Source organism: Pantherophis guttatus, chromosome 11 (assembly GCF_059756535.1).
Source record: "Pantherophis guttatus breed Tessera chromosome 11, ASM5975653v1, whole genome shotgun sequence".
Lineage (NCBI taxonomy): Eukaryota > Metazoa > Chordata > Lepidosauria > Squamata > Colubridae > Pantherophis > Pantherophis guttatus.
The window spans coordinates 6,199,369-6,223,460 of NC_142073.1; the positions used below are offsets into that span (position 1 = coordinate 6,199,369).

Below are 24,092 nucleotides of genomic sequence, written 5' to 3' on the forward strand. Positions count from 1 at the left end.
AAATAAGACCTCCCCAAAAATAAGGCTGTGGTTATTTCAGGGTTCAAAAAAATATAAGACAGGGTCTTATTTTCGGGGAAACACGGTATTATCTCATTCCTGTTGCAACCCTTCCCGATAGCCATTGTACTAGTGACAGTCAACTGAGAAAGCTTCATTACGCTGAATCAGGCCAACTGGCTGGCCCCAGCTCTCCAGGTTTTAAGGGAGGAGTTTGTTCAACCCACTTGGAAAGACTAGGATTAGATCAGTTCACTGCCTGGCTGCCAAATATGGATTGTACCCCTAGGCTATGACTCACGTTAGAGTTCTCAGTCAGTGAAAGCAAAATGATAGTAAATTCGAGTTGCAGAAACAAGGGAGGTAGAAACTCAACGGGGTGGGACAGCCCACGCACAGCAAACGAGGTATAGAAGCATCCATATTGATTGTACAGAGACTGCTTGATCCTGAACCTCATTCGTTGCTGGAATTACTTCATTAAGACTTCCTTATTTTTATTATTATCTGGCCTTCCTTCAATCCAGCCTCTTGGCTGAATGCAGACAAATTTGGCTAGAAGGCTATTTAATCAAAATACGGTAAAATGCTTGTTCAAAGCAAGAAGATATTTGACTGCCCCAAGTTGTGTCAATTTACCCAGGGTACCATAATTGATAATTTACTCTGTTTGATCATACTTTATCCAGTACAATTATCATAAATTATGTCAGTTATTTCATTGCTATCATTCACCAGCACTGAATCCAAACACAACACATAGTTTCCTTTTGGTAGAAAATCTAGTTATTTTGCATTTTAAAAGCTTTTGGCTAAAAGGATTTCAAAATACAATATGAAGAAATATACTTCTGTATATATTATGTATATCAGCAAAATACAATATGTGAACTTGGCTGTTATCTATAAAGCATTTTTAAAAAGAAGTAGGAAAAGTGTCCATATTTGGACACTGAGAAAACTGGGATCACCCAAGAACAATGTTTATCCTGTTTTTTTACATTGTACTTTTACTTTAAAAAAAACAAAAAACAAAAAACAGAAAACCCTGAAATATATCATCAAGGAAATCAAATTATTTTGTCCACATTAAGAAAATGGGCACGTCCATTATAATCTTTTATTTTAGATTTTTTGCTCATTCTTTTTTTAAGAATGGCAGATCAAAACACTTCACCGCATTAAGGACAAATTTTGACCCTTGTGTGGTGCTGAATTCATTTTCACACTTTTCTCTGCCTCTTTCCACCACCACCCCCCTCAATATAAGACATATAATATGAAAAGCAGACTTTTAACCCTTTTCTCCTACTATAGCGGTTGTTACAAAGTCCTATAGAATTAATGGTTAAAACATTCGATAAAACTAAATTAAAAAAAATAGAGCTTTCCATCCTTATTTCTATTCCAAAACTTTTTTCTTTCTGCCCAATGTCTCTTGATAGGCAATAAATCTTCTTAAATTCAGCTTCACGTTGTCTAAAACACATAGATGTTCTGTGTTATACTGTCCTCTGCCTTCCTTTCGCATCTGCAGTTTAAAAAAAAAAAGAAATGTGGAAGCTCTAAATGAGCTGAACTCAATAACGAGAGAGAGAAAGAGAGAGAGAGAGAGAGAGAGAGGGAGGGAGAGAGAAAGGTAGATATAGGTCGGTAGAGAGATAGATAGATACAGTATGTCACAGAAGTGAGTACACCCCTCAGTTTTGTAAATATTTTAAGTTATCACATTATCACTTAGGGGTGTACTCACTTTCGTTGCCAGCAATTTAAACATTAATGGCTGTGTGTTGCGTTATTTTAAGGGGACAGCACATTTACACTGTTATACAAGCTGTATACTCACTACTTTACATTGTAGCCAAGTGTCATTTCTTCAGTGTTGTCACATGAAAAAATATATTTAAATATTTACAAAATTTGAGGGGGTGTACTCACTTCTGTGACATACTAGATAGATAGATAGATAGATAGATAGATAGATAGATAGATAGATAGATAGATAGATAGATAGATAGACAGACAGACAGACAGAGACACAGATGAGAGAGAGAGAGAGAGAGAGAGAGAGAGAGAGAGAGAGAGAGAGAGAGAGAGAGAGAGAGAGAGAGAGAGAGAGAGAGAGAGAGGTAGGCAGGCAGACAATCTAAATCCCTTATCCCAGGAAATAAAATGAAACAGAATCAATACCCATGACCTTCTTGTTTCAACATCTTTATAGCCCCTCCCTCAACTTTCTATTAAAAAAAAATCATATCAAGCAAAGTTGTCAGTGACAAAAAGTCTAGCCATCCCATTTCAAAATGCATTGCTGAAACTACGAGGACTAGTAACGTAGGGATTTTTAAAATAAAGCCGATGTTGGGATTTTCAGGAAATCAATGAACGAACGCAACCGGGCAAGAAAAGTTAGCTGTTTAAATGTGCAACCCAGATGCTTCCTTAAACCATCTTAGCCTTTCCATCTTCTCCCCATTCACTAGGAAACTGTATGTTTTTACCCGTGACTTGAAAACGGGCTGGAATTCCTTAAGCGCGTAAAGCAATTTTATTTCCTCTGCTGCCCTGTCCGCTTCTTTGCCATCGGCAAAAACATCGAAGAGGGCATCCAAGGCTTCTCCCACCACCACAAGAGAAGGGTCTTTCGTTGCAACATTGAGGAGGAATTTTCCGATGTTCTGGAACGACAAAGAAATGCAGAATCCAAAGGAAAAAAACAGAACAACAGAGTTAGAAGAGATTTTGGAGGTCTTCTAATCCAACCCCCTGCTCAAGCAGGAAACCCTATACCATTTCAGACAAATGGCTGTCCAATCTCTTCTTTAAAAGCTCCAGTGATGAAGCACCCACAACTTCTGAAAGCAAGACATTCCACTCGATTATTGTTCTCAACTGTCAGGAAATGTCTCCTTAGATCTAGGTTGCTTCTCTCCTTGATTAGTTTCCATCCATTACCTTCCAAGCAAATGACATCCCCATTAAGAGCAAAATGGCAACTGATTTTACCTTGAGCGTCTCAGCGGTGTCTTCCACTTTGGCAAGCACACTCCCGGCAATTCCCAAAATGCTAACAACATTGATTCGGACGCTGATGTTTGTGCTCTGAATTCCGGTGTCACACAGAGTCATCAGCTGCTCCGGGGTCATGGACTGTTTAACAAAAGAGGAAGGAAAAGAAATCACAACCTTTTGAGTCAAACATCCTTTTGGCCAACTCTAACCTGGAGCCCTCCAGATGTGATGGGATGACAGCCACTTTGGGAATTACAATCCCAATGTACTGGAAAGCTGTTTTTTAAGGAATATTTTCGTTTTGAGTGAAAAAATGGCATAGGTTTGTGATCAAACTATCTCATATGCTTTTAAGAAGCCATCCACAAGCATGAGCAGCAATAAAATATATTTACAGAAAAGAGAAAAACAGAGTTGGAAGGGATCCTTTTAAAGCCTTTTAATCCAATCCCCTGCTTGTGCAGGAGACCCTATACCATTGCAGACAAATGGAAGTTCAATCTCTTTTTTAAAACATCCAATGATGGAGCATTCACAACTTCTGGAGGCAAGCTGTTCCACTGGTTAATTGTTCTCACTGTCTGGAAATTTCTCCTTAATTCTAATTTGGTTCTTTCCTTGAACCAACCCATATCTTTATATTTTACTTGTATTTATTTTATGTATTTCTATTTTTTTTATTTGCTCCTGGGGAGGAAAGCTATCACAACTCTAGACAGCATACTAAAAAGCAGAGACATCACCCTGCCAACAAAAGTGCATATAGTCAAGGCTATGGTTTTCCCATAGTTGGGAAACTATGGTTGGCTGTGAAAGTTGGACCATAAAGGAAGGCTGAGTGCCAAAGAATTGAGGCCTTTGAACTCTGGTGCTGGAGAAGAGTCCTGTGAGTCCCTTGGACTGCAAGGGGATCAAACTGATCAGTCCTAGAGGAGATCAACCCTGACTGCTCTTTAGAAGGCCAGATCCTGAAGAGGAAACTCAAATACTTTGGCCACCTAACGAGAAGGAAGGACACACTGGAGAAGAGCCTAATGCTGGGAACGATGGAGGGCAAAAGAAGAAGGGGATGACAGAGAACGAGGTGGCTGGATGGAGTCACTGAAGCAGTCGGCGTGAGCTTAAATGGACTCCGGGGGATGGAAGAGGACAGGAAGGCCTGGAGGAACGTTGTCCATGGGGTTGCAATGGGTTGGACACGACTTCGCGACTAAACAACAACGAATTTATTTTATTTATATAAAAATATTCTGCCTGTGTTCAGAGGCATTGTTTCCCAGTCCTACTTCAGGTTCGGCACTATACAGACAGGCCTAGGGTAAATTGCACACCGGTATAATGTGTGAAACCACAGCTCAGGGTTTAAGACTACAGTCAAATTAGGATGCTAGGGTTTGTGCAACAAACCATGGTTTAAAAAGTTCATATTAGTACCTCTATGAAACAAGAACCTATAGTTCAGATTATGGCTTCATGTGCTGGATTCAGACAACATGAAGCTATGATTTATTCAACAAGGCATCATTAGGGAAGCTAAGTTTGAACCAGAGATATTTTGGTTTATTGTTTCTTGCAAACGGATCCTACCTCTGCGTGACGAAGCCATACTCCTTTCCTAAATCTCTTCAGAACGAGTGGATCTGACCACCTTCCTATTTAACTCAAAAGATCTTCAAGAAATTGCAGATGTGTGCCCAAAAATAACCACTTCATATGATGTGCATGTTCTATAATCAGATTGTGGAAACTTTCTTCGTGTCAAAAGCACTTTCAAGCGACAGACATTAAAACCTTCAATGCTGAGCAAATAAAACAGGCCATTAGAAATGTAGCATGTGCAAAAAAAGTATGTTAAATAAATAATTTTAAATAAGATTAAAACGAAATGACATTCGCCCAGTATCGGGCCACACTGACAGCATTTTCTCTCCCGAACATGGGGTCTTCCTCCGTACATGTTTTGAAAGACATTGTGGAAACTGTGATATTAGATGCCAACACGTCCAGAAAACTCACCTGAGATATATTATTGGATGCCAACATTTGCAAAAGAGCTCGCAACGCACTCGTGACGGCTTCTAGAAACTCCACTTCCTTTGAAAATTCTGCCCAAAAATAAAAAAAAAAAAAAAAAAAAAATAGAAAATAACATTTTCTTTGAGTTCAAAAACACAAGTTATACAGTTAATCCTGAATTTACAACCACAATTGAGGCCCAGATTGCTGTTGCTAAGTGAGGAATTTAAGTGTTTTTCATCCTCAGCAACTTCTTAAGATATGTAGAGTTCAGCTCCCAGAATTCCTTAGCCTCCAGGCTGACTAAGGAATTCTGGATGTTGAAGTCCAGCCATCTTCAAGTTGCTGAAGTTTAAGGCTCCAGATTAAAAACCGGAGGGCCATGATCGTCCCGTGCGCTCCCACAGAGAGGGCCTCCTCAGGGTGCCATCAGCCAATCAATGTAGGCTGGTGACCCCCAGGGGGAGGGCCTTCTCTGTGGGGGCACCTACCCTCTGGAATTAGCTCCCCCCAGAGATAAGGAGAATCCAAGACCTTAGTGCCTTCCGCCGTGCCCTTAAAACCCACTTTTTCCAGCAAGCCGGGCTGGCTTAAGAAGAAATTTTAAATGTTTTAATTGGTTTGTATTTTTAATTTTGGGCCAAATTTATATATATTTTAATTGTTTTTTAATATTTGTATTTTATGTTTTTTAATTCTGGCTGTACACCGCCCTGAGTCCTCAGGGAGAAGGGCGGTATATAAATTTAAAATAAATAAATAAATAAATAAATAAATAAAAATTCTAGTCTTCCCTTAGGCAGGAATACCAGCTGGGTAACTTGGACCAGTCCCTCCTGACAGCCCCAAGAAAGTATCAAGAGGTCACCATTTCTGAAAAACGCTGGCCCCAAAACCCACAGAGACTCGTCCGGGCAATCACCAAGAGTCAACTCTGAGTCAAAGGCCTCTGGCATGCCACGCCAGGAGGCCAACTGCAACATATGTTCTCTCACACCTTCCTTAAATAAATAAGTCTACTCCACAAAGACTTTGTCTTTGTCTACAAAGACAAAACAGCAGGAAACCCAATAATTAAAAGGTAGAGCTATCCAGTAGCCAGTGCAATTAGCAGAAGGATTGGGAAGAATGAGCTACGGTGGCAGCGGGGAAGAAGGAATCCTACCAAGCTGGAAAGAGCCTAAAAATCAAAGCCTGAAGCAAACCTGGCTGAGAAAAAATTAACTGAGACAGGTGCTGTGAGAGGGATTGAAGCGCTGAAGGACCCCCCAGGCTATCCACATCCGACACCAGTAAGATGCTGTGAAGGCAGGTTAGCGCTCTGTACTGGATCATGTTCAACCTGAAAGAAAAGTCAAGACAAGGGTTGAGGTTGAGGGTAGGGGTGGGTTCTACTTACCTTTACTACCGGTTTGCAATGGGATCACGCGTGCGCGCTCGCTTCATTCACGTGCGCGCCTTGTTTCTGCGCATTTATTTATTTATTTATTTATTCAATTTATATGCCGCCCCTCTCCGAAGACCCAGGGCAGCATGAGCAAGAACCGGTAGTTATTACAAATTTGTACTATCGGTTTTTGCAAACCGGTCCGAACCGGGGACAACCCACCACTGGTTGAGGGCCAGCCTGAGGTCAACCCACCCATTTGGCTTATTGGTTAACAAAACATCCAAGAAAGTTGAGCTGCCCAAATCCATCAGCTGGCTTTTTCAGGGTTGAGAGAACGGGGAATCGCGTAGGTTATGCATCCTTTTTCTAGTCCCAATGTTAGTGGAGATCAGAGTTTCTCAACCTTGGCAACTTTAAGAAGGGTGGACTTCAACCTCCAGAATTCCCCAGCAAGCCATGCTGGAATTCTTAGAATCTTAGAATAGAATGAGCTGGAAGGGACTTTGGAGGTCTTCTAGTCCAGCCCTCTGCTCAAGCAGGAGAACTTATACCATTTTAAATAAGAGAGTGTCTAGACTCTAAAACATTCAGCGATGGAGCGCCCACAATTTCTGGAGGAAAGCTGGTTAATTGTTCTCACTGTCCTTAATTCCAGGTTGCTTCTTTGATTCGTTTCCAACCATTGTTTCTTGTCCTGCTCTCTGGTGCTTTGGAGAATAATTTGACCTTGTCTTCTTTGGGGCAGCCCCATAAATACTGGAATACTGCTCTCATGTCGCCCCTAATTCTTCTTTTCTTTAGACTAGCCGAACCCAAATTCTGGGAGTTGAAGTCCATCCCTCCTAAAGCTGTCAAGGTTGAGAAACACTGGCCGGGACTGATCAACAGAGAGTGTTTTCCAAAGAAGGCGGTAACAAGGAATCGAATGAAAACAAGTCACTTACTTTTTAATCAGAGGCTTCCAAGACGGATGTTGCATACAGACATCAAGAGTTACTCCGCTAGGGAAAGCAGTTTTTTCCAGGATCTGCACGAAGGAAAGAACAGCTGTGGGTCATCGTGAAAATTCAAAAAAGGACCACAGGCCCCAATTCTTAGAAGAGCACAACATCCCCACAAAATGTGGAAGTAACCCAGCGGTGAAGTCCAAATTTTTTTTACTACCGGTTCTGTGGGCATGGCTTGGTGGGCGTGGTGTGGCTTGGCGGGCGTGGCAGGGGAAGGATACTGCAAAATCTTCATTCCCACCCCACTCTGGGGCCAGCCAGAGGTGGTATTTGCCAGTTTTCCAAACTACTCAAAATTTCCGCTACCGGTTCTCCAGAACTGGTCAGAACCTGCTGAATACCACCTCTGGTATTTGAACGCAGTACAGCAGGCTACTTCTGCTGACTGCCAGCTGTTTGGCAGTTCGATTCTCACCGGCTCAAGGTTGACTCAGCCTTCCATCCTTCCGAGGTGGGTAAAATAAGGACCCAGATTGTTGGGGTTTGCAACAGGCTGACTCTGTAAACCGCTTAGAGAGGGCTGTAAAGCACTGCGAAGCGGTATATAAGTCTAAGTGCTATTGCTGACAAACCCTCCCCCCAATTGCTTTCTTAATTAGAGGAGTAAAAAAACATCCCTTTTTAAAAAATGCAACGCTTTGTGCAAAATCTGGCAGAGAAACCTTTTCCAATAATACCTTTCCAATCTGCCACCCCAAATCCCAAAGTATTTCTTTCTTTTTTTGTTTTGTTTTGGTGGGGCACTGGGACACTATGACCTGATTCACCCATCATGCTAAACCTAAGCATACTGCCACCTGATCCAACGTATATGAAGGGCACCAAGCTGGAGAAGAGAAAGGAAGTCTACTGTACTATGTGACCTCCTCCCTTCCTTTGTAATCCACGTTTTAAGACTTAGCACATGGTGTGAACTCAGCCAATGGTGCGCTTTTCAATGAACCCTAATGCAGTAAATGCCATCACAGGTTTGGGAAATAGAAACCGCTTTTGGAAACTGAAGAGGTTTGTCGTCTGAAGTCAAAGAAGAGCTGGTGACCTTCTTTGGGATGAACTGATTGACCAGGGCGGTGTGAATTTCAGCTGAAAGGCACAGTGGAGAAAGGAGCTTCCCCTCTTCTTCAAAACTGTTATCCAGAAAGGCATCGCTTTCATCGCTGCTCGATAACTCTTCCCATTCTTCGTCAGAGGCATCTGGAAATAAAAGCCCAGGTGTCAACAACATCCCAAAGGAAGTGCAACAACTTTAGTTGTATGCCACTATCTTGAATTCTTCAAATGCCAACCTCTCAGCCAAATACTAGTTTCTTTGGTTGTCATGCTACAGAGGTTATAGATGCAACCATTATGAGAACATATTATTTTTGCACGGATTGTTGCAATAAGCCTGAAGGTGTAAGTCAAAACCATTTGGGTAGCATTCACACAATGCATGATCCGCTACCCAACAGACTGGGTTCACACAACATGCAAAGATCCAAGAGCTGCACCACCAGTTCAACTGACCCAGCTTTACATCATCATCATCTCCATTTAATGACCCCATAATCCCTTGCGGGGCGGAGTCTGGGCAACTGAATGGAGCTAGCAGAGTGTTTTAATGGCCAGATGCCCTTCCTGTCGCCAATGCGGAGTTTTGTTCAGCAGATATTTTCTCAGTGTGCCCAGAGAGAGAAATATCTGCCTCTACCTAGGATCGAACCCACAGCCTCCGGATTGTGAGGCAAGGGTTCCACCTCTAGGCCACCGCACAGCACCACTCCAACTGACCCAGCTTTACATGTGTGTATAGAAAATGGGTCACAAAATTTCTCACATGCAAAGGACCCAAGAGCTACACAATTCAAATGACCCACTTTTACATGCCGTGTGTATAGAAATTGGCTCACACAACATGCAAAGACCCAAGAGCTTCACGACAATTCAACTGGCCCAGTTTACATGTGTGTACACACTTAGTAGGGCTTTAACTATTCCACAGGGCCTTTAACCAAGATCAAAAGTTTCTGGTGGCCATCCGTGGCATTTCCATTCATTTTATGACTTACTCCACTGCCACACAGTCTGTGGATTGGGGTGCCGGACAAAAACTGTGGCATAAATAACCTCCTTAAGCATCGCGTATTAAAACAGCTGATCAAGTTGAGGGAAAACTGCATTTGTTTGATTTATTTATTTATCCAACTTCTACTGCCCGCTTCACTTAAGCACCCAGCTTACTTCACCCGAGAAAAGAGCCACAGATATACCTTCGTTGCAGCACATGTTCACGATGATTTCCAGGGCGGTTTGTTGAGCCAGAAGTAACGCATTCACTTGCTTCAACTCCTGCTGGCTACGCTAGGAAGCAAAGAATGCAGAGAAGAGCAACAAAGATGATTAGGGAACTGGAGGCTAGAGCAACAGTTGCAGGAATTGGGTAATGAAAAGAAGGACTAGGGGAGACATGATAGCAGTGTTCCAATAATTGAGGGGCTGCCGCGGAGAAGAGGGAGCCAACCTATTCTCCAAAGCACCTGAGGGTAGGACAAGAAGGTGTCCAGGTAGGACACCTCTCCTGCGCAAGCTGCACTGGCTTCCTGTGGTCTTCCGGGTGCGCTTCAAGGTGTTGGTGACCACCTTTAAAGCACTCCATGGCTTAGGGCCGGGGTATTTGCGAGACCGCCTTCTGCCGCCAATAGCCTCCCACCGACCGGTTCACTCGCACAGAGAGGACCTCCTCAGGATGCCATCGGCCAGACAGTGCCGGCTGGCGACCCCCAGAGGGGAGAGCCTTCTCTGTGGCAGCATCTGCCCTCTGGAATGACCTGCCCCCTGAGATACGCATGATATCAGACCTCCGGACTTTTCGTCGGGCCCTTAAAACACACTTATTACATCTAGCCAGGCTGGCTTGATCCCATCCTCTCAGTTTTAATTGAATTCGGTTTTAATTGGGTTGTTTTAAATTTTGGGCCAAAATTATTTAATTGTTTTTTAAACTGTTTTTTAAATTTTATATGCTATGTTTTATCTCGGCTGTACACCGCCCTGAGTCCCGCAGGAGAAGGGCGGTATAGAAATAAAATAAAATAAATAAATAAATAAGAAGCAAAGGATGGAAACTCATCAAGGAGAGAAGCAGCCTAGAACTAAGGAGAAATTTCCTGACAGTGAGAACAATTAATCAGTGGAACAACTTGCCTCCAGAAGTTGTGAATGCTCCAACGTCAGAAATTTTTAAGAGGAGACTGGACAATCATTTGTCTGTAATGATATAAGGCAGTGATGGCTAACCTTTTTGCATCGGTATCGTGATTGGACTGTGTGACTGACTGATTGGGGGAGAAAACTGCGGGAACATTCAGAGTCGGTTTTCACCAGCCTGTGCCAATATGATATATCCAATAACACTATTCTTTGAGGAATCTACCTGCCTCGGAGTTTTGTTCGCTATGGGTGTATTACTTGGAACTCTGACATTTTGTCTTATCCTTATAAATCAGCCCCTGGTGCTCCCTTTTGAAAGAACAGATCGGCCACTTACTGGCAGTAGATCCAACAGGTCCTTCTCTCCTCGGGCGATCCCTCCAGTTTCCTCTTCCATGCTATCCCCTTCTACGTGTGCGGAGCTTCCTCCGTTCACTCCGTTTCCTTCAACGGAAGTCTTCAACCTTTCCGTTTCGGCTTCCTTCATCCGAACGACCGCCTCTCCAGCATCCACAGCTAGACAGTCTGAGAAAATCTTCAGGATGGCATTGATGGTTCCCGCCTGGCTTCCCGAAGGCACGGTGCTCTTGATGTTCCATGCTACCCCTGAAGCCACGAAAAGGATTCGGTAGAGATCAGCCTAGCCAAATCTGATCGCTACGACGTTTCTTTTTATTATTATTATTATTTTTTTTATAAAAAGTTTTTTTTTTTTAAGATAAACAAACACATAAGACATCAGTCCTTCCGTGTGTCATCTTGGTGTTTCTTCGGTGACTTCTTCTTCTTTTTATTACTCCTCCTCTTCTTATTCCTTCCTTAATAAATCCCATTTCTCTATTTCAATATTTCCCCCAAAATACATATATTTAATGTCACTTCCTCCTGTTTGCTTATCAAATTCTTTATATATATATATATATATCTTTTCTATCCAATCATAAAATTTCCCCCATATCTTAAAATATTCTGTATCCTCTTTCTCTTTAATCATTAAAGTTAATCTATTCATCTCTGTGCAGTCCAAAATTTTGCTGGCAGAGGTTGCAGGAGGCCATTGCAGCCAAAAACAGAGCTCAGGAGGCCACAGGCACAACCCCGACATGAGTGATGTCAAGTTGGCCATGCCCACCCCGGCCCCACATCATCAAACACAATCCTGGTGAATCGAGTTTGACACCCCTGTGTTAGATTGAGATCCATGCAAGGAACTCCCACCCACTAACTATAGAGCTGTGTCTTCCCCCCACACCCACACCCACATTCTGACGCATCGTTGCCGTAACGCAAGAGCGGGCAGCTATGTCAACTTCACAACCTGTGGACTTCAACTCCCAGAATTCCCCAGCCGGCCATATTGAGTATTTACCTGCCACCAATGTCCGCAAAAGGATGTGTTCCATATCTTTCTCCGTTGATAACATGACCATTTCCAGCACCTGGTGCGCAGGTGCATCGAAAGACGATAGTAGATCTGGGTTATCTTCTGTCACGGTTTGTAAACAGGACGCTGTACGGGCAGAGGGCACGTTTAAATCTAGGCCACACATCCAAGTCGCAAAGTCATAAATCAACTTTCCTTTACCCATCCGTCTTTCTCTGTAGAGATTCTCTGTCATCCAGGTCATGCTTGTCCCATTGTTCTGCTTTTTTTCTGGAGGCAACTGGACTTCCTTTTTTTTCCCCCTTTTAAGATGTTTCGCTTCTCATCCAAGAAGCTTCTTCAGCTCTGACAGGATACAATTTGGGATGAACACTCTTTGAATGGTGTGGGGGTAGGAATGGATTTCCAGAGGAAAACATTGCAGACTACAGGAACCAGGAGCATCACTCAGGTGACCCTGAGGACACAGATTAACCTCCAAGAGCTTCAACCACCCTCTAAAAGGATGCAAAGGACCATCTGTCTGCCAAGAATATCAATCCTCCCATTCCCCATCCATCCATTTAGAGTTGAAGAGGCTTCTTGGATGGGAAGCGAAATGCCTTCAAAGAAAAAACAAGGAAGTCCAGTTGCCTCTTGAAAAAGCACCTTTGGGATTTCCATCCTTCTGTTTCAGGAAAGTATGATCAACTACTTGATACTGTTTTTAGTTTACTTTCACTAATACCCAGGTCCATCGTCATCTGACGCTAAACAGGTAGTCCTCAACGTACGACCACAAATGAGCCCAAACTTTATATGTTGCTAAGCGAGGAATGTGTTAAGTGTGTGTTGCCCTCTTTAACTACCTTTCTGGCACAGTTGTTAAGTGAATCACTGCAGGTGCTAAATGAGTAACATGGCTGTTAAGTGAAACTGGCTTCCCCATTGATGTCAGAAGGTTGCAAAAAGTGATCACATGACCCCGGGACACTGCAACCGTCATAAATACAAGTCAGTTGCCAGGCCTCTGAATTTTGATCACATGACCTTGGGATGCTGAAACGATCAAAAGTGTGATAAATGGTCAACAGTCACCTTTTTCAGTTGCCATTGTAACTTTGGTCATTAAATGAACTGTTGTAAGTTGAGGACTACCTGTATTATATAAAAACTTTTTTGTAAATCTCAAAACGTTTCCTTTAAGTTACTATCATTCTACCTCATTCTACCTTCTGCCACTTACATTTTTTCCTAGAGAAAAAGATGAAAAGCAGGATTCGAGTTAATGAAAAACAATGAAATCATCGGAAGACAACACATTTTTCCCGTTCCTGCTTCAAAATAGAAGCTAAAAATCCTAAGGCTACGTCCGATTGGCCATGCTTGCAAATTCACTGGAGAAGGCAAAGATGCTGGGAATGGTTAGTGCAGGGGTTGGCAACCTGCGGCTCTGGAGCCGCATGTGGCTCTTTTATCTCTCCGCTGTGGCTCTCCGTCGCCGGTCGGCTCCACAATTGATAGGGCTTTCGGTTAGGACAGGTAGAGGAAAAAGGACGCCACGCTAGGAGACTCTATGGTGGGGGAACCAGACTTCCAGTCGCTCCAGATCTGAACGGGAGGGGGGACGGCTTCCGATTAGGACCTTTGTGGAGTGTTTAAGGTTGCCGACCCCTGGGTTAGTGGAACAAGAAGAAGGAGCAAGCAAAGAACAAGCTGGCTTGATCACATCAAATCTGGTAACCAAGTCGAACATCCAACAATGGAAAGGAGCTGTGTTTGACAGGGAAGCATGGAGAGCATCTATAAAATCACCAAGAGTCAGACACAACTAAATGGTTAAAAACAAACAAACAGCTTCAATCTACCTTCTCTTGGTAAATTATACAGACAGCCTCGTGCCAGCAGGAAAAAGCTATAACAAGCACCTCCAAGAAAAAAGAAAAAGGAAAATATCTGCCCTTTCTTACCCACAGCGATAGCCAGGTCAACATTTGTTTGAAATCTCTTCAGATATTGTAGAACAACATCTAAGCATCCTTCTTTGTTGAATATTGATACGGCTGTACTGTTGCATTCACTGATAAGAGACATTAAGGAAGATTTAGTTGGTCCATCTCCTAAAGAGTCTATTTCAGGGGTGTTAAACTCAAGGCCCATGTCGGGGTGCTTAGATCTGGCCTGCGGGGGCCGCTCTGGAAACAGCGAAGGAACAGAGCTCCGTTTCCGCTGGCGGTAGGTTGCAGGAGGCTGTTGCAGCCGAAAACGGAGCTTGGGAACCCATTATTACTGGCCAAGTGCTTGGGCCACCACAGCCGCCCCTGACGTGAGTGACGTCGACCGGGCTAACACCTACCATGCGAGGTCAAACACAACCCTGATGCAGCCCCCTCAATGACATCGAGTTTCACACCCCTGGTCTATTGCTTTAATAGCAAAGATGGCAATCTTCAATGTTATCATGACTGAGCACAGTTCCAAAATGATAGCAATAGCAATAGCACTTAGACTTATATACCGCTTTACAGTGCTTTTACAGCCCTCTCTAAGCGGTTTACAGAGTCGGCCTATTGTCCCCAACAATCTGGGTCCTCATTTTACCTCAGAAGGATGGAAGGCTGAGTCAACCTTGAGCAGGTCAGGATTGAACTCCTGGCTGTGGGCAGAGCCTGCCATACTGCATTCTAACCATTGTACCACAGAAGGGAGGGAGGGAGGGAGGGAGGGAGGGAGGGATAGCAATAGCACTTAGACTTATATACCGCTTTACAGCTCTCTCTAAGCAGTTTACAGAGTCAGCCTATTGCCCCCAACAATCTGGGTCCTCATTTTACCTCAGAAGGAAGGAAGGCTGAGTCAACCTTGAGCCCATTAGGATCAAACTCGTGGCTGTGGAAGGAAGGAAGGAAGGAAGGAAGGAAGGAAGGAAGGAAGGAAGGAAGGAAGGAAGGAAGGAAGGAAGGCGTATGGGCTGGGGCGAAGGGCCTGAGAGGGAGGGGCCGTGACCGTTGTGCTGGGGCAAAAGACTGGCGGAGGGCCAGCCGAGGAGAAAAATTTGTGACTAATAACTCAGAGGTGAAAACCTCGAGACGAAACAGGCAAGGGGAAGGGATCGAGTCGAAAAGTCCCATTCCGCATAGGGGATCTCTTTGATATGCATGAAGGGAAGGATGGTAGGATTTCAACACCCCCACCCCCACCCCGGCGTCTATTCAAGTCCGAAAGAAGATGATGCAGCTGCTTTAATGAGATCACGCTTTTTAATGCTACCACATCACTTTTCAAGCTTCGAGCAGAAGCCTGGGGGAGGGTGGGGGAGGAGGGGAAAAGCCAGACTTCCTTCTTCCAAACAATGTTTGAAATATTCACAGCCCCGGCATTGATTAATTTCCAATCGAAACCGACTAAACGTTTTACACGGTTAACAAACAAGACACAAAAAGAGGACCTTCTCCCAACTGGGATTCGTTCATCCTTCCCTAACATACCTGTGCAGTGACACACTGCAAATGTTAATGAACTCGTTTTATTTGGGATGTGTTTCCACTTTTTTTCAAAGGAGAGCTGAGCTCATCCATCCTGGCCAACTCCACCAACTGGAGAAGACACGGTCAATGGATTCCCCTCTTACCACAAATACACACACACATACACACATCCCCGCTGGCCCTAAAAACAAGAAATTTCACGATTCTACTGACCACACATTCCAGAGCAAATTCACAGCTTCGTTAGTGATGTCTTCAGTCTGATTCTTCTCTGTCTGCTTGTCTGACTTCAAGGAACCGTTGTTTTCTATAAGTCCTGCCTGGCACTGTTGGGATCAGAGAAGGCCAAAACAAAAGAACGAAAATTAGAGTCAGTGCATTCTGAAATGGCCCTGATGGGAAGAATGCAAGATGTCCTTCATAGAATAGCCGTGGTGGCGCAGTGGTTAGAATGCAATACTGCAGGCGAACTCTGCCCACAGCCAGGAGTTCGATCCTGACCAGCTCAAAGTCGACTCAGTCTTCCCTCTTTCTGAGGTTGGTAAAATGAGGACCCAGATTGTTGGGGGAAATAGGTTGAATCTGTAAAGCACTTAGAGAGGGCTGCAAAGCACGTGAAGTGGTATGAAAGTCTAAGTGCTAGTGCTACCTCTGCTTCCACGGATCTCTTCCTAGTTCATTCATTCTTCTTCTTTTGGGATACCACTTACTATATGCTATTTCATCCATCACCTTAAACTTAAAAGAGGTTGCTTCTTTCTGCCCCCGTCTGTTGATTGAACCTAACTATTCTGGTTTGTCAGCTGTGGTTGACAGTTTAGGGTCAAGTGAATGCAGCAAATTCTGGCTACGATTTATTATAGCTTAGTAGTCAGGTAACATAATTTAATCAATCTTAAGAGGATCTTGAAAAGCAAAGCCTGGACAAACCTAGTTATTGGATAGTAGGCTTATCAGGAAGGCCTGTACAGTAAATTGAGGCTGGAGTGGAAAGTAGCACAATATCCGAGCTCATTAAAGCAGCTCCCTCTTTTGCGCTGAAGTCTGAAAAAGGAGATGGATGCTTTAAAGAGAAGCTGTGCTCAGGTACCTACGCATTATAGAACATCTTTCAATGTACGCACAGATCTGTGGTATGGTAAATATGCCCATTCTAATCTTCTATTTGCTCTGAACTGGTTGGCTTTAGGGAAGCATTTCACTCGTAATATTCAAATGTTTCTCAAAACTTCTGAAACATTTTTTTGTTCATTTTAATTTATACACATTCTGTAATGAGTGGGTACATGAGCACAGCATCTCTTTAAAGTAGTCATTTCCTTTTTTTTCCTGAAAAAGAGGCAGCTGCTTTAATAAGACTTTTTTTTTTTCGTAGCAGAAAAAGATGCAGAAAAAGATGCGCCTTTTTTTGTTTTCGTAGCAGAAAAAGATGCGCTCCTCGTAGCAGAAAAAGATGCGCAGGAGTGGAAAAATCAATACTTACCGATAGATTTGAAAATAATATATAAAATTAATGAGTGTGCGGAATCAGATAGATTAACTAGATTGATCAATGGTAAAAAAGATTCAGATTTTATAACAGTTAGAAAGTATGGTACGATTGGGTCCAGAAATAGATATATGATGATGTATATATATATATGGTGGCAAATATGTATGTATAAAGGAATGATTTTATACTTATGGACAATGTAATCATATTACACCATGGTGGCAGGATTGTATATTTTATTTGTGTATTAGTGTATAGAATATATTAATAAAAATTATATATTAAAAAAAAAAAAAAAGATACGCTCCTTTAAAGAGAGGCTGTGTTCAGGCTCCCGTACACTCCAACTCACCTCTGCGGAATTATTTTCAAAGCACACACAACATACCTCCTTCAATAAAGCGACAAGAGGTGTCATGATGTCTTTAGTAACCATATCGTTGCAAACTTCAAATCCTCCACAGGCACTAAGGTTTCTGCAACGAAGCCAAATTTATTCCACATTAGTTTGCTAGATTGGTTTTTAATAAATATAAAAATTTTAAATATTTCAATTTTTAAATATTAAAATATAAAATATTTACAGACCCCTCGCATCCTGGACTTAAATTATTTCAACTCCTACCCTCAAAACGGCGCTATAGAGCATTGCACACCAGTACAACTAGACACAAGGACAGTTTTTCCCCGAATGCCATCACTCTGCTAAACAAATAATTCCCTCAACACTGTCAAACTATTCACTAAGTCTGCATTACTATTAATCTTCTCATCGTTCCTTTCACCCTTCTCCTTCCACTTATGACTATGTGACTGTAACCTTGTTGCTGGTATCCTTACGATTTATATTGACTGTTTCCCTATGACTATCATTAAATGTTGTACCTTATGATTCATGACAAATGTATCTTGTCTTTTTATGTACACTGAGAGTGTATGCACCAAAGACAAATTCCTTGTGTGTCCAATTGCACTTGGCCAATAAAGAATTCAATTCAATTCAATTCAATTCAATTCAATTCAATTCAATTCAATTCAATTCAATTCAATTCTATTCTATTCTATTCTATTCTATTCTATTCTATTCTATTCTATTCCTATTCCATTCCATTCCATTCCATTCCATTCCATTTCTATTCTGTTCTATTCTACTCTACTCTACTCAACTCCATTCTAAATCTTTTCAAGATAAGGATAAGTCACGACACAAGCAATGATGAAAACAATCAAAACATGTCTAAAAGTTTTGAGAAACTTTTTACCATTGGATGGGGGGGAAAAAAAATCTTATTGGGAAGAACTCCCCAGAAACCAGGATGAGAAACATAAATTTGATCTTGCTAATCTGTGTAAGTCTGAAAGTTTCAAATCCGGAGAAATATATACAAAAAGAAAAGGCAGAAATTTTGGCTTTCCAAAAAGCTTGGCTTTCCCAGAGAGTAGCCCCAAGGACGCACATGATGTTTCCATGCGACCTTTCTGGCACTCGGTGCCGAAAAGGTTTGCCATCACTGCCCTAAACCATCATTTCCTCTGACCTTCTCTCTATCGTCCATCACTCACCGAAGAGCTCCTGCCGCTGTCTCCCGAACCACTAAGCTTGGATCCAGCAGCAACGGACCCAGCCGGCGAACTACGTCTCGTTGCACAAAAGCTGGGATCGTTTGTTGCTGTTGCAACATCTTGGAAATGTTGGCGCAAGCAAATTCACGCACATCGGCATTGGGGTGCTGCAGCTAGAAAGGCAGAGAGAAAGGGAGGCCGGTACAGAGAATTAATAAACCGAATGATTAAGTCTCGATAGAGGAAAAATATTTGTAGCTCAAGGTTGAAAGGAGAAGTCCTTGGGGCTCCTCTAAAATAGCTTTGACTTGCGCGTGTTTGGATCTGAGGTGGAAGGTATTTAATTTAATTTAATTTAATATTTAAATTTATATACCGCCCTTCTCCTGAAGGACTCAGGGCGGTGAACAGCCAGAAGTAAAAAACATCAAATACAAAATATGCACTCTGCACCTGCCCAGGAGGGGTGTGCATCAATTTAAATCCTGCTGAAAGGTTTTCCAGGAATATTCAAAATGGACTTGGTAATTTGGGATCCTTGATGCTCTCTGAACTTGGTGGTTTTCTTGCAGACATTTAAAAACCCAACTAGGTAACATCACCAGCGCTAGCATGATGATCCTGATTGGGTTAACCTAACAGACGCTCCCTTCCAGCACTGATGATGATGTTCTATTCCAAGTGTGGCCTTACCAAAGCATGACAAAAAGTGCTATTAACACTTCACCTGATCTTGATTCTACCCCTCTGTTACTGCAGCCCCCTCCTCTCTCTCTCCCCCTGATGCCTGACCCTTCCCCCACATGGAGCTGGAAGGAAGGGACCCTGGAGGTCTTCTAGTCCAGCCCCCTTCTCCAGCAGGAGAACCTTATTCCACATCTCAGACAAGCGACTGTCCAGTCTCTTCTTTAAAAAACCTCCGGTGATGGAGAGGCTGTGATTTCTGGAGGTAAGCCCGGCTTCCCCCATCTCCTCCTCCTCTCTCCCCGATGCCAGGCCCTTCCCCAGGTTAGATTAGCATAGAACAGAGCTAAAAGGGACCTTGGAGGTCTTCTAGTCCAGCCCGTGATTTCTGGAGGCATCCCCCATCTCCGCCCCAGGTGGCTCAGTGGCTAAGATGCTGAGAGCTTGTCGATCAGAACGGTCGGCGGTTCGAATCCCTAGTACAAGGTCTCCTGCGTAAGCAGGGAGTTGGACTAGATGACCTCCAAGGTCCCTTCCAACTCCGTTACGGTTACTCCCCATTCATTGTGCGGGAGGCACATTCCCATAGGGTGAAATCCAGCAAGTTCTGACAGGTTCTGGAGAACCGGTAGCAGAAAATTTGAGTAGTTCGGAGAACCGGCAAATACCACCCCTGGCTGGCCCCAGAGTGGGGTGGGAATGGAGATTTTACAATATCCTTCCCCCAGGAGTGGGGGGGGGATGGGGATGTTGCAGTATCCTTCCCCTGGAGTGGGGTGGGAATGGGGATGTTGCAATAACCTTCCCCTGGAGTGGAGTGGAAATGGAGATTTTACAATACCCTTCCCCCAGGAGTGGGGTGGGAATGGAGATTTTACAATACCCTTCCCCCAGGAGTGGGGTGGGAATGGGGATTTTGCAGTATCCTTCCCCTGGAGTGGGATGGGAATGGGGATTTTGCAGCCTCCTTCCCCTGGAGTGGGATGGGAATGGAGATTTTACAGCATCCTCCCCCTGGAGTGGTGGGGTGGGAATGGGGATTTTGCAGCCTCCTTTCCCCTGCTACACCCACCAAGCCACGGCCACAGAACCGGTAGTAGTAAAAAAAAAAACAAAAAAACGTGGCTTTCCCCACGGCGCGTCCCTCTGCCTTGCCTTCTCCAGCAGCTCGGCGGCCGGAGAGTTTTCCTCTCCTCCTCCCGCTTCTTCGGCTCCTTCGGCCGCTTGCTCGCTCAGGCTGCCGTCCGGAGCGAAAGGCGGCGGGCGAAAGCGACGGGCCTTGGCCTTGCCCATGGCAGCCCAACGGAGCGATCCTCCACGGAAGAGACCCGCCGAGGGCTGCCCAGCCGGCCTTCCCCCCCCCCGCCCTCACCGCCCCACGTGCGCGGCTGGGGCGCAGGCGCCGCTCCCCCCCCACCCGCCCCCGCCCCGGATGCAGGCGGAGAAGGAAGGGGGCGTGGCTTGAGGAAAGGGGTGGGAGGGAGGGGGTGGGAGGGGCCGGGGTCTCTACGGAGCTCTTCCCCCCCCCCCCCCCGCATTGCATGATTGTTTTTCTCCCCCGGGCTGGGAGAGGCGGCCGGGTTGCCGCAGCCATCTAAAGGATAGAGTGGAATAATAATAATAATAATAATAGATTGGGATGGGATGGGATGGGATAGGGATAGGGATAGAATAGAATAGAATAGAATAGAAGGCAGAATAGGAGTGGAGTGGAATGGAATGGAATGGAATGGAATGGAATAGAATAGAATAGAATAAGAATAGAATAGAATAGAGGAGGAGGGAATGAGAATAGAGCAGAGTAGAATAGAATAGAATAGAATAGAATAGAATAAGGAATAGAATAGAATAGAATAGAATAGAATAGAAGAATAGAATAGAATAGAAGAATAGAATAGAATAGAATAGAATAGAATAGAATAGAATAGAATAGAATAGAATAGAAGGCAGAATAGGAGTGGAGTGGAATGGAATGGAATGGAATGGAATAGAATAGAATAGAAGAATAGAATAGAAGAATAGAATAGAATAGAATAGAATAAGAATAGAATAGAATAGAGGAGGAGGGAATGAGAATAGAGCAGAGTAGAATAGAATAGAATAGAATAGAATAGAAGGCAGAATAGGAGTGGAGTGGAATGGAATGGAATGGAATAGAATAGAATAGAATAGAATAGAATAGAATAGAATACAATAGAATAGAGGAGGAGGGAATGAGAATAGAGCAGAGTAGAATAGAATAGAATAGAATAGAATAGAATAGAATAAGGAATAGAATAGAAGGATGGGGAATAGAGGAGAAGAGAAGATAATAGCATAGGAGACTGGAATAAACAGAGAATAGAATAGAGTAGAATATGGAATAGAATAGAAGGATGGGGAATAGAGTAGAGTAGAATAGAATAGAATAGAATAGAATAGAATAGAATAGAATAGGAGACTGGAATAAATAGAGAACAGAATAGAATAGAATAGAATAGAATAGAATAGAATAGAATAGAATAGAATAGAATAGAATAGAATAGAACAGAATAGGAGACTGGAATAAATAGAGAATAGAATAGAATATGGAATAGAATAGAAGGATGGAGAATAGAGCAGAGTAGAATAGAATAGAATAGGAGACTGGAATAAATAGAGAATAGAATAGAAGAATAGAATAGAATAGAATAGAATAGAATAGAATAGAATAGAATAGAATAGAATAGAAGAATAGAATAGAATAGAATAGAAGGCAGAATAGGAGTGGAGTGGAATGGAATGGAATGGAATGGAATGGAATGGAATGGAATAGAATAGAATAGAAGAATAGAATAGAAGAATAGAATAGAATAGAATAGAATAAGAATAGAATAGAATAGAGGAGGAGGGAATGAGAATAGAGCAGAGTAGAATAGAATAGAATAGAATAGAATAGAATAGAAGGCAGAATAGGAGTGGAGTGGAATGGAATGGAATGGAATGGAATGGAATAGAATAGAATAGAATAGAATAGAATAGAATAGAATAGAATAGAGGAGGAGGGAATGAGAATAGAGCAGAGTAGAATAGAATAGAATAGAATAGAATAGAATAGAATAAGGAATAGAATAGAAGGATGGGGAATAGAGGAGAAGAGAAGATAATAGCATAGGAGACTGGAATAAACAGAATAGAATAGAGTAGAATATGGAATAGAATAGAAGGATGGGGAATAGAGTAGAGTAGAATAGAATAGAATAGAATAGAATAGAATAGAATAGAATAGAATAGAATAGAATAGGAGACTGGAATAAATAGAGAACAGAATAGAATAGAATAGAATAGAATAGAATAGAATAGAATAGAATAGAATAGAATAGAATATAGAATAGAATAGAAGGATGGGGAATAGAGAAAATAGAATAGAGAATAGAATAGGAGACTGGAATAAATAGAGAATAGAATAGAATATGGAACAGAATAGAATAGAAGGATGGGGAATAGAGTAGAGTAGAATAGAATATAGAATAGAATAGGAGACTGGAATAAATAGAGAATAGAATAGAATAGGTGGGTTTTCTTGCAAACATTTCATTACCAAACTAGGTAACATCCCCAGTGTTTGAAGGGAGAGGGGTTTTCAGAGAGGAGGAGAAGGAAGACTTCGGCGTCCTTGGTGTTCTCTGAGCTTGTTTTCTTGCAGACGTTTCATTACTAAACGAGGTGCTAGAAGGGAGAGGGGTTTGCAGAGAGGTCGAATAAGATTTTGGTGTCCTTGGTGCTCTCTGAGCATGGTGGTTTCCTTGAAGATGTTTCATTACAAACTAGGTATCATCATCAGTGCTAGTTAAGGAATGGATTTAGAAGTGTTTAGAGTTTCCTTGTTTAAAAGAAGCCAATAGTAAACAGCCCAACTGAAAAACCTCTAAGACCATTCCAGGGCAAACCACTCGAATATAAACAGCAAATCTCCACTTCTTAGTAGCACTGATGATATTACCTAGTTTGGGTATTTTTTTGCAAGAAAATAAGCAAGCTCAGAGAACATCAGGGACCCCTAACTTCCAAACTATTTTCAGAATTGTAAATTGAGAAGAGATTTCCCTTCATTGCTAGACCACTATAAGATGCTTTGAAAAAAGCACGCTCAGTCGCTTGACTTATTTAGTTGGATTTTTTAAAAAAATTAAAATTAACAGTACATTCCAGTTGTTGACAATTTATAACACAAATTATAAATCCTGCTTAGATTTTTTTTTTCTACTCACAAATCAGCTGTAATCAAAGCCTCCTCTGTTTCGAGCTGTTTTAGCTACAAACCTTTTGTTAATAATCATTCTACGTTTGGTAGAAATCCCGCCAAATTCTTCTGCCTACCTAATAGGAAGGCCTTCTTTTTAACCTATTATATTTTGAAATCTCCACATTTCAACGATCTTTTTTTCTGAAATCATGAAAGATTAAAGACCCACCTATATTCAACCATAACTTAAAATACATACGGTAAAAGTGCCCAGAATCAGATATACATTTCTATTGTATAATATTTAACCCTTGGATAATAAATGCAAGTTAATCTTGCCTAAAACGATAAAACAAATGTCTTTCATACCGGATTGTGGTGAGCAGCCCCTCTATAGGGAGGATGGGAAAGTAGATGAAAAGTTTCTCCATTACAGAGATGGGTGCCCGCCAAATTTTCGTCCAAGTTATCCAGTATCTCATCTCGATCGAGTTTCATCTCCCATATAATCCATATAGTTACTATTAAAATCCTCCTTGTCGGTAGGTTATTTTAGCTCTTGTTCAGAGTACAAAGCTGCAGTGGGGTCTAAAGTAATCTGTTTAATGGAAAGGATCCTTTTTTCTCATAGGTTAAATAGGTCCGGACAGGTCCAGACTAGTCCGTGAGACCGGTGGGGGGGGG

At 42.5% G+C, this 24,092-nt stretch overlaps 1 protein-coding gene across 2 annotated transcripts; it reads right to left on the minus strand.

Moving 5' to 3' along the window:
* Window positions 1-1,106: 1,106 nt before the first annotated feature.
* On the minus strand, window positions 1,107-23,796 carry HEATR3 (HEAT repeat containing 3). Of its 2 annotated transcripts, none has more exons than XM_034426473.3 (15): window positions 23,778-23,796; window positions 18,521-18,693; window positions 17,346-17,433; window positions 15,679-15,791; window positions 13,948-14,057; window positions 11,984-12,124; window positions 10,952-11,220; window positions 9,675-9,765; window positions 8,465-8,619; window positions 7,363-7,445; window positions 6,234-6,370; window positions 5,029-5,117; window positions 3,007-3,150; window positions 2,502-2,678; window positions 1,107-1,531 (listed from the first exon to the last, which is right to left on the minus strand). In XM_034426473.3, the coding sequence occupies exons 2-15, from the start codon at window positions 18,637-18,639 to the stop codon at window positions 1,403-1,405; spliced, it is 1,845 nt and encodes a 614-aa protein (XP_034282364.2). In that variant the 5' UTR covers window positions 18,640-18,693; window positions 23,778-23,796; the 3' UTR covers window positions 1,107-1,402. The 2 variants fall into 2 exon arrangements, with proteins under 2 accessions (XP_034282364.2, XP_034282363.2); XM_034426472.3 differs by lacking the exon at window positions 23,778-23,796 and adding an exon at window positions 20,360-20,633.
* Window positions 23,797-24,092: the final 296 nt, after the last annotated feature.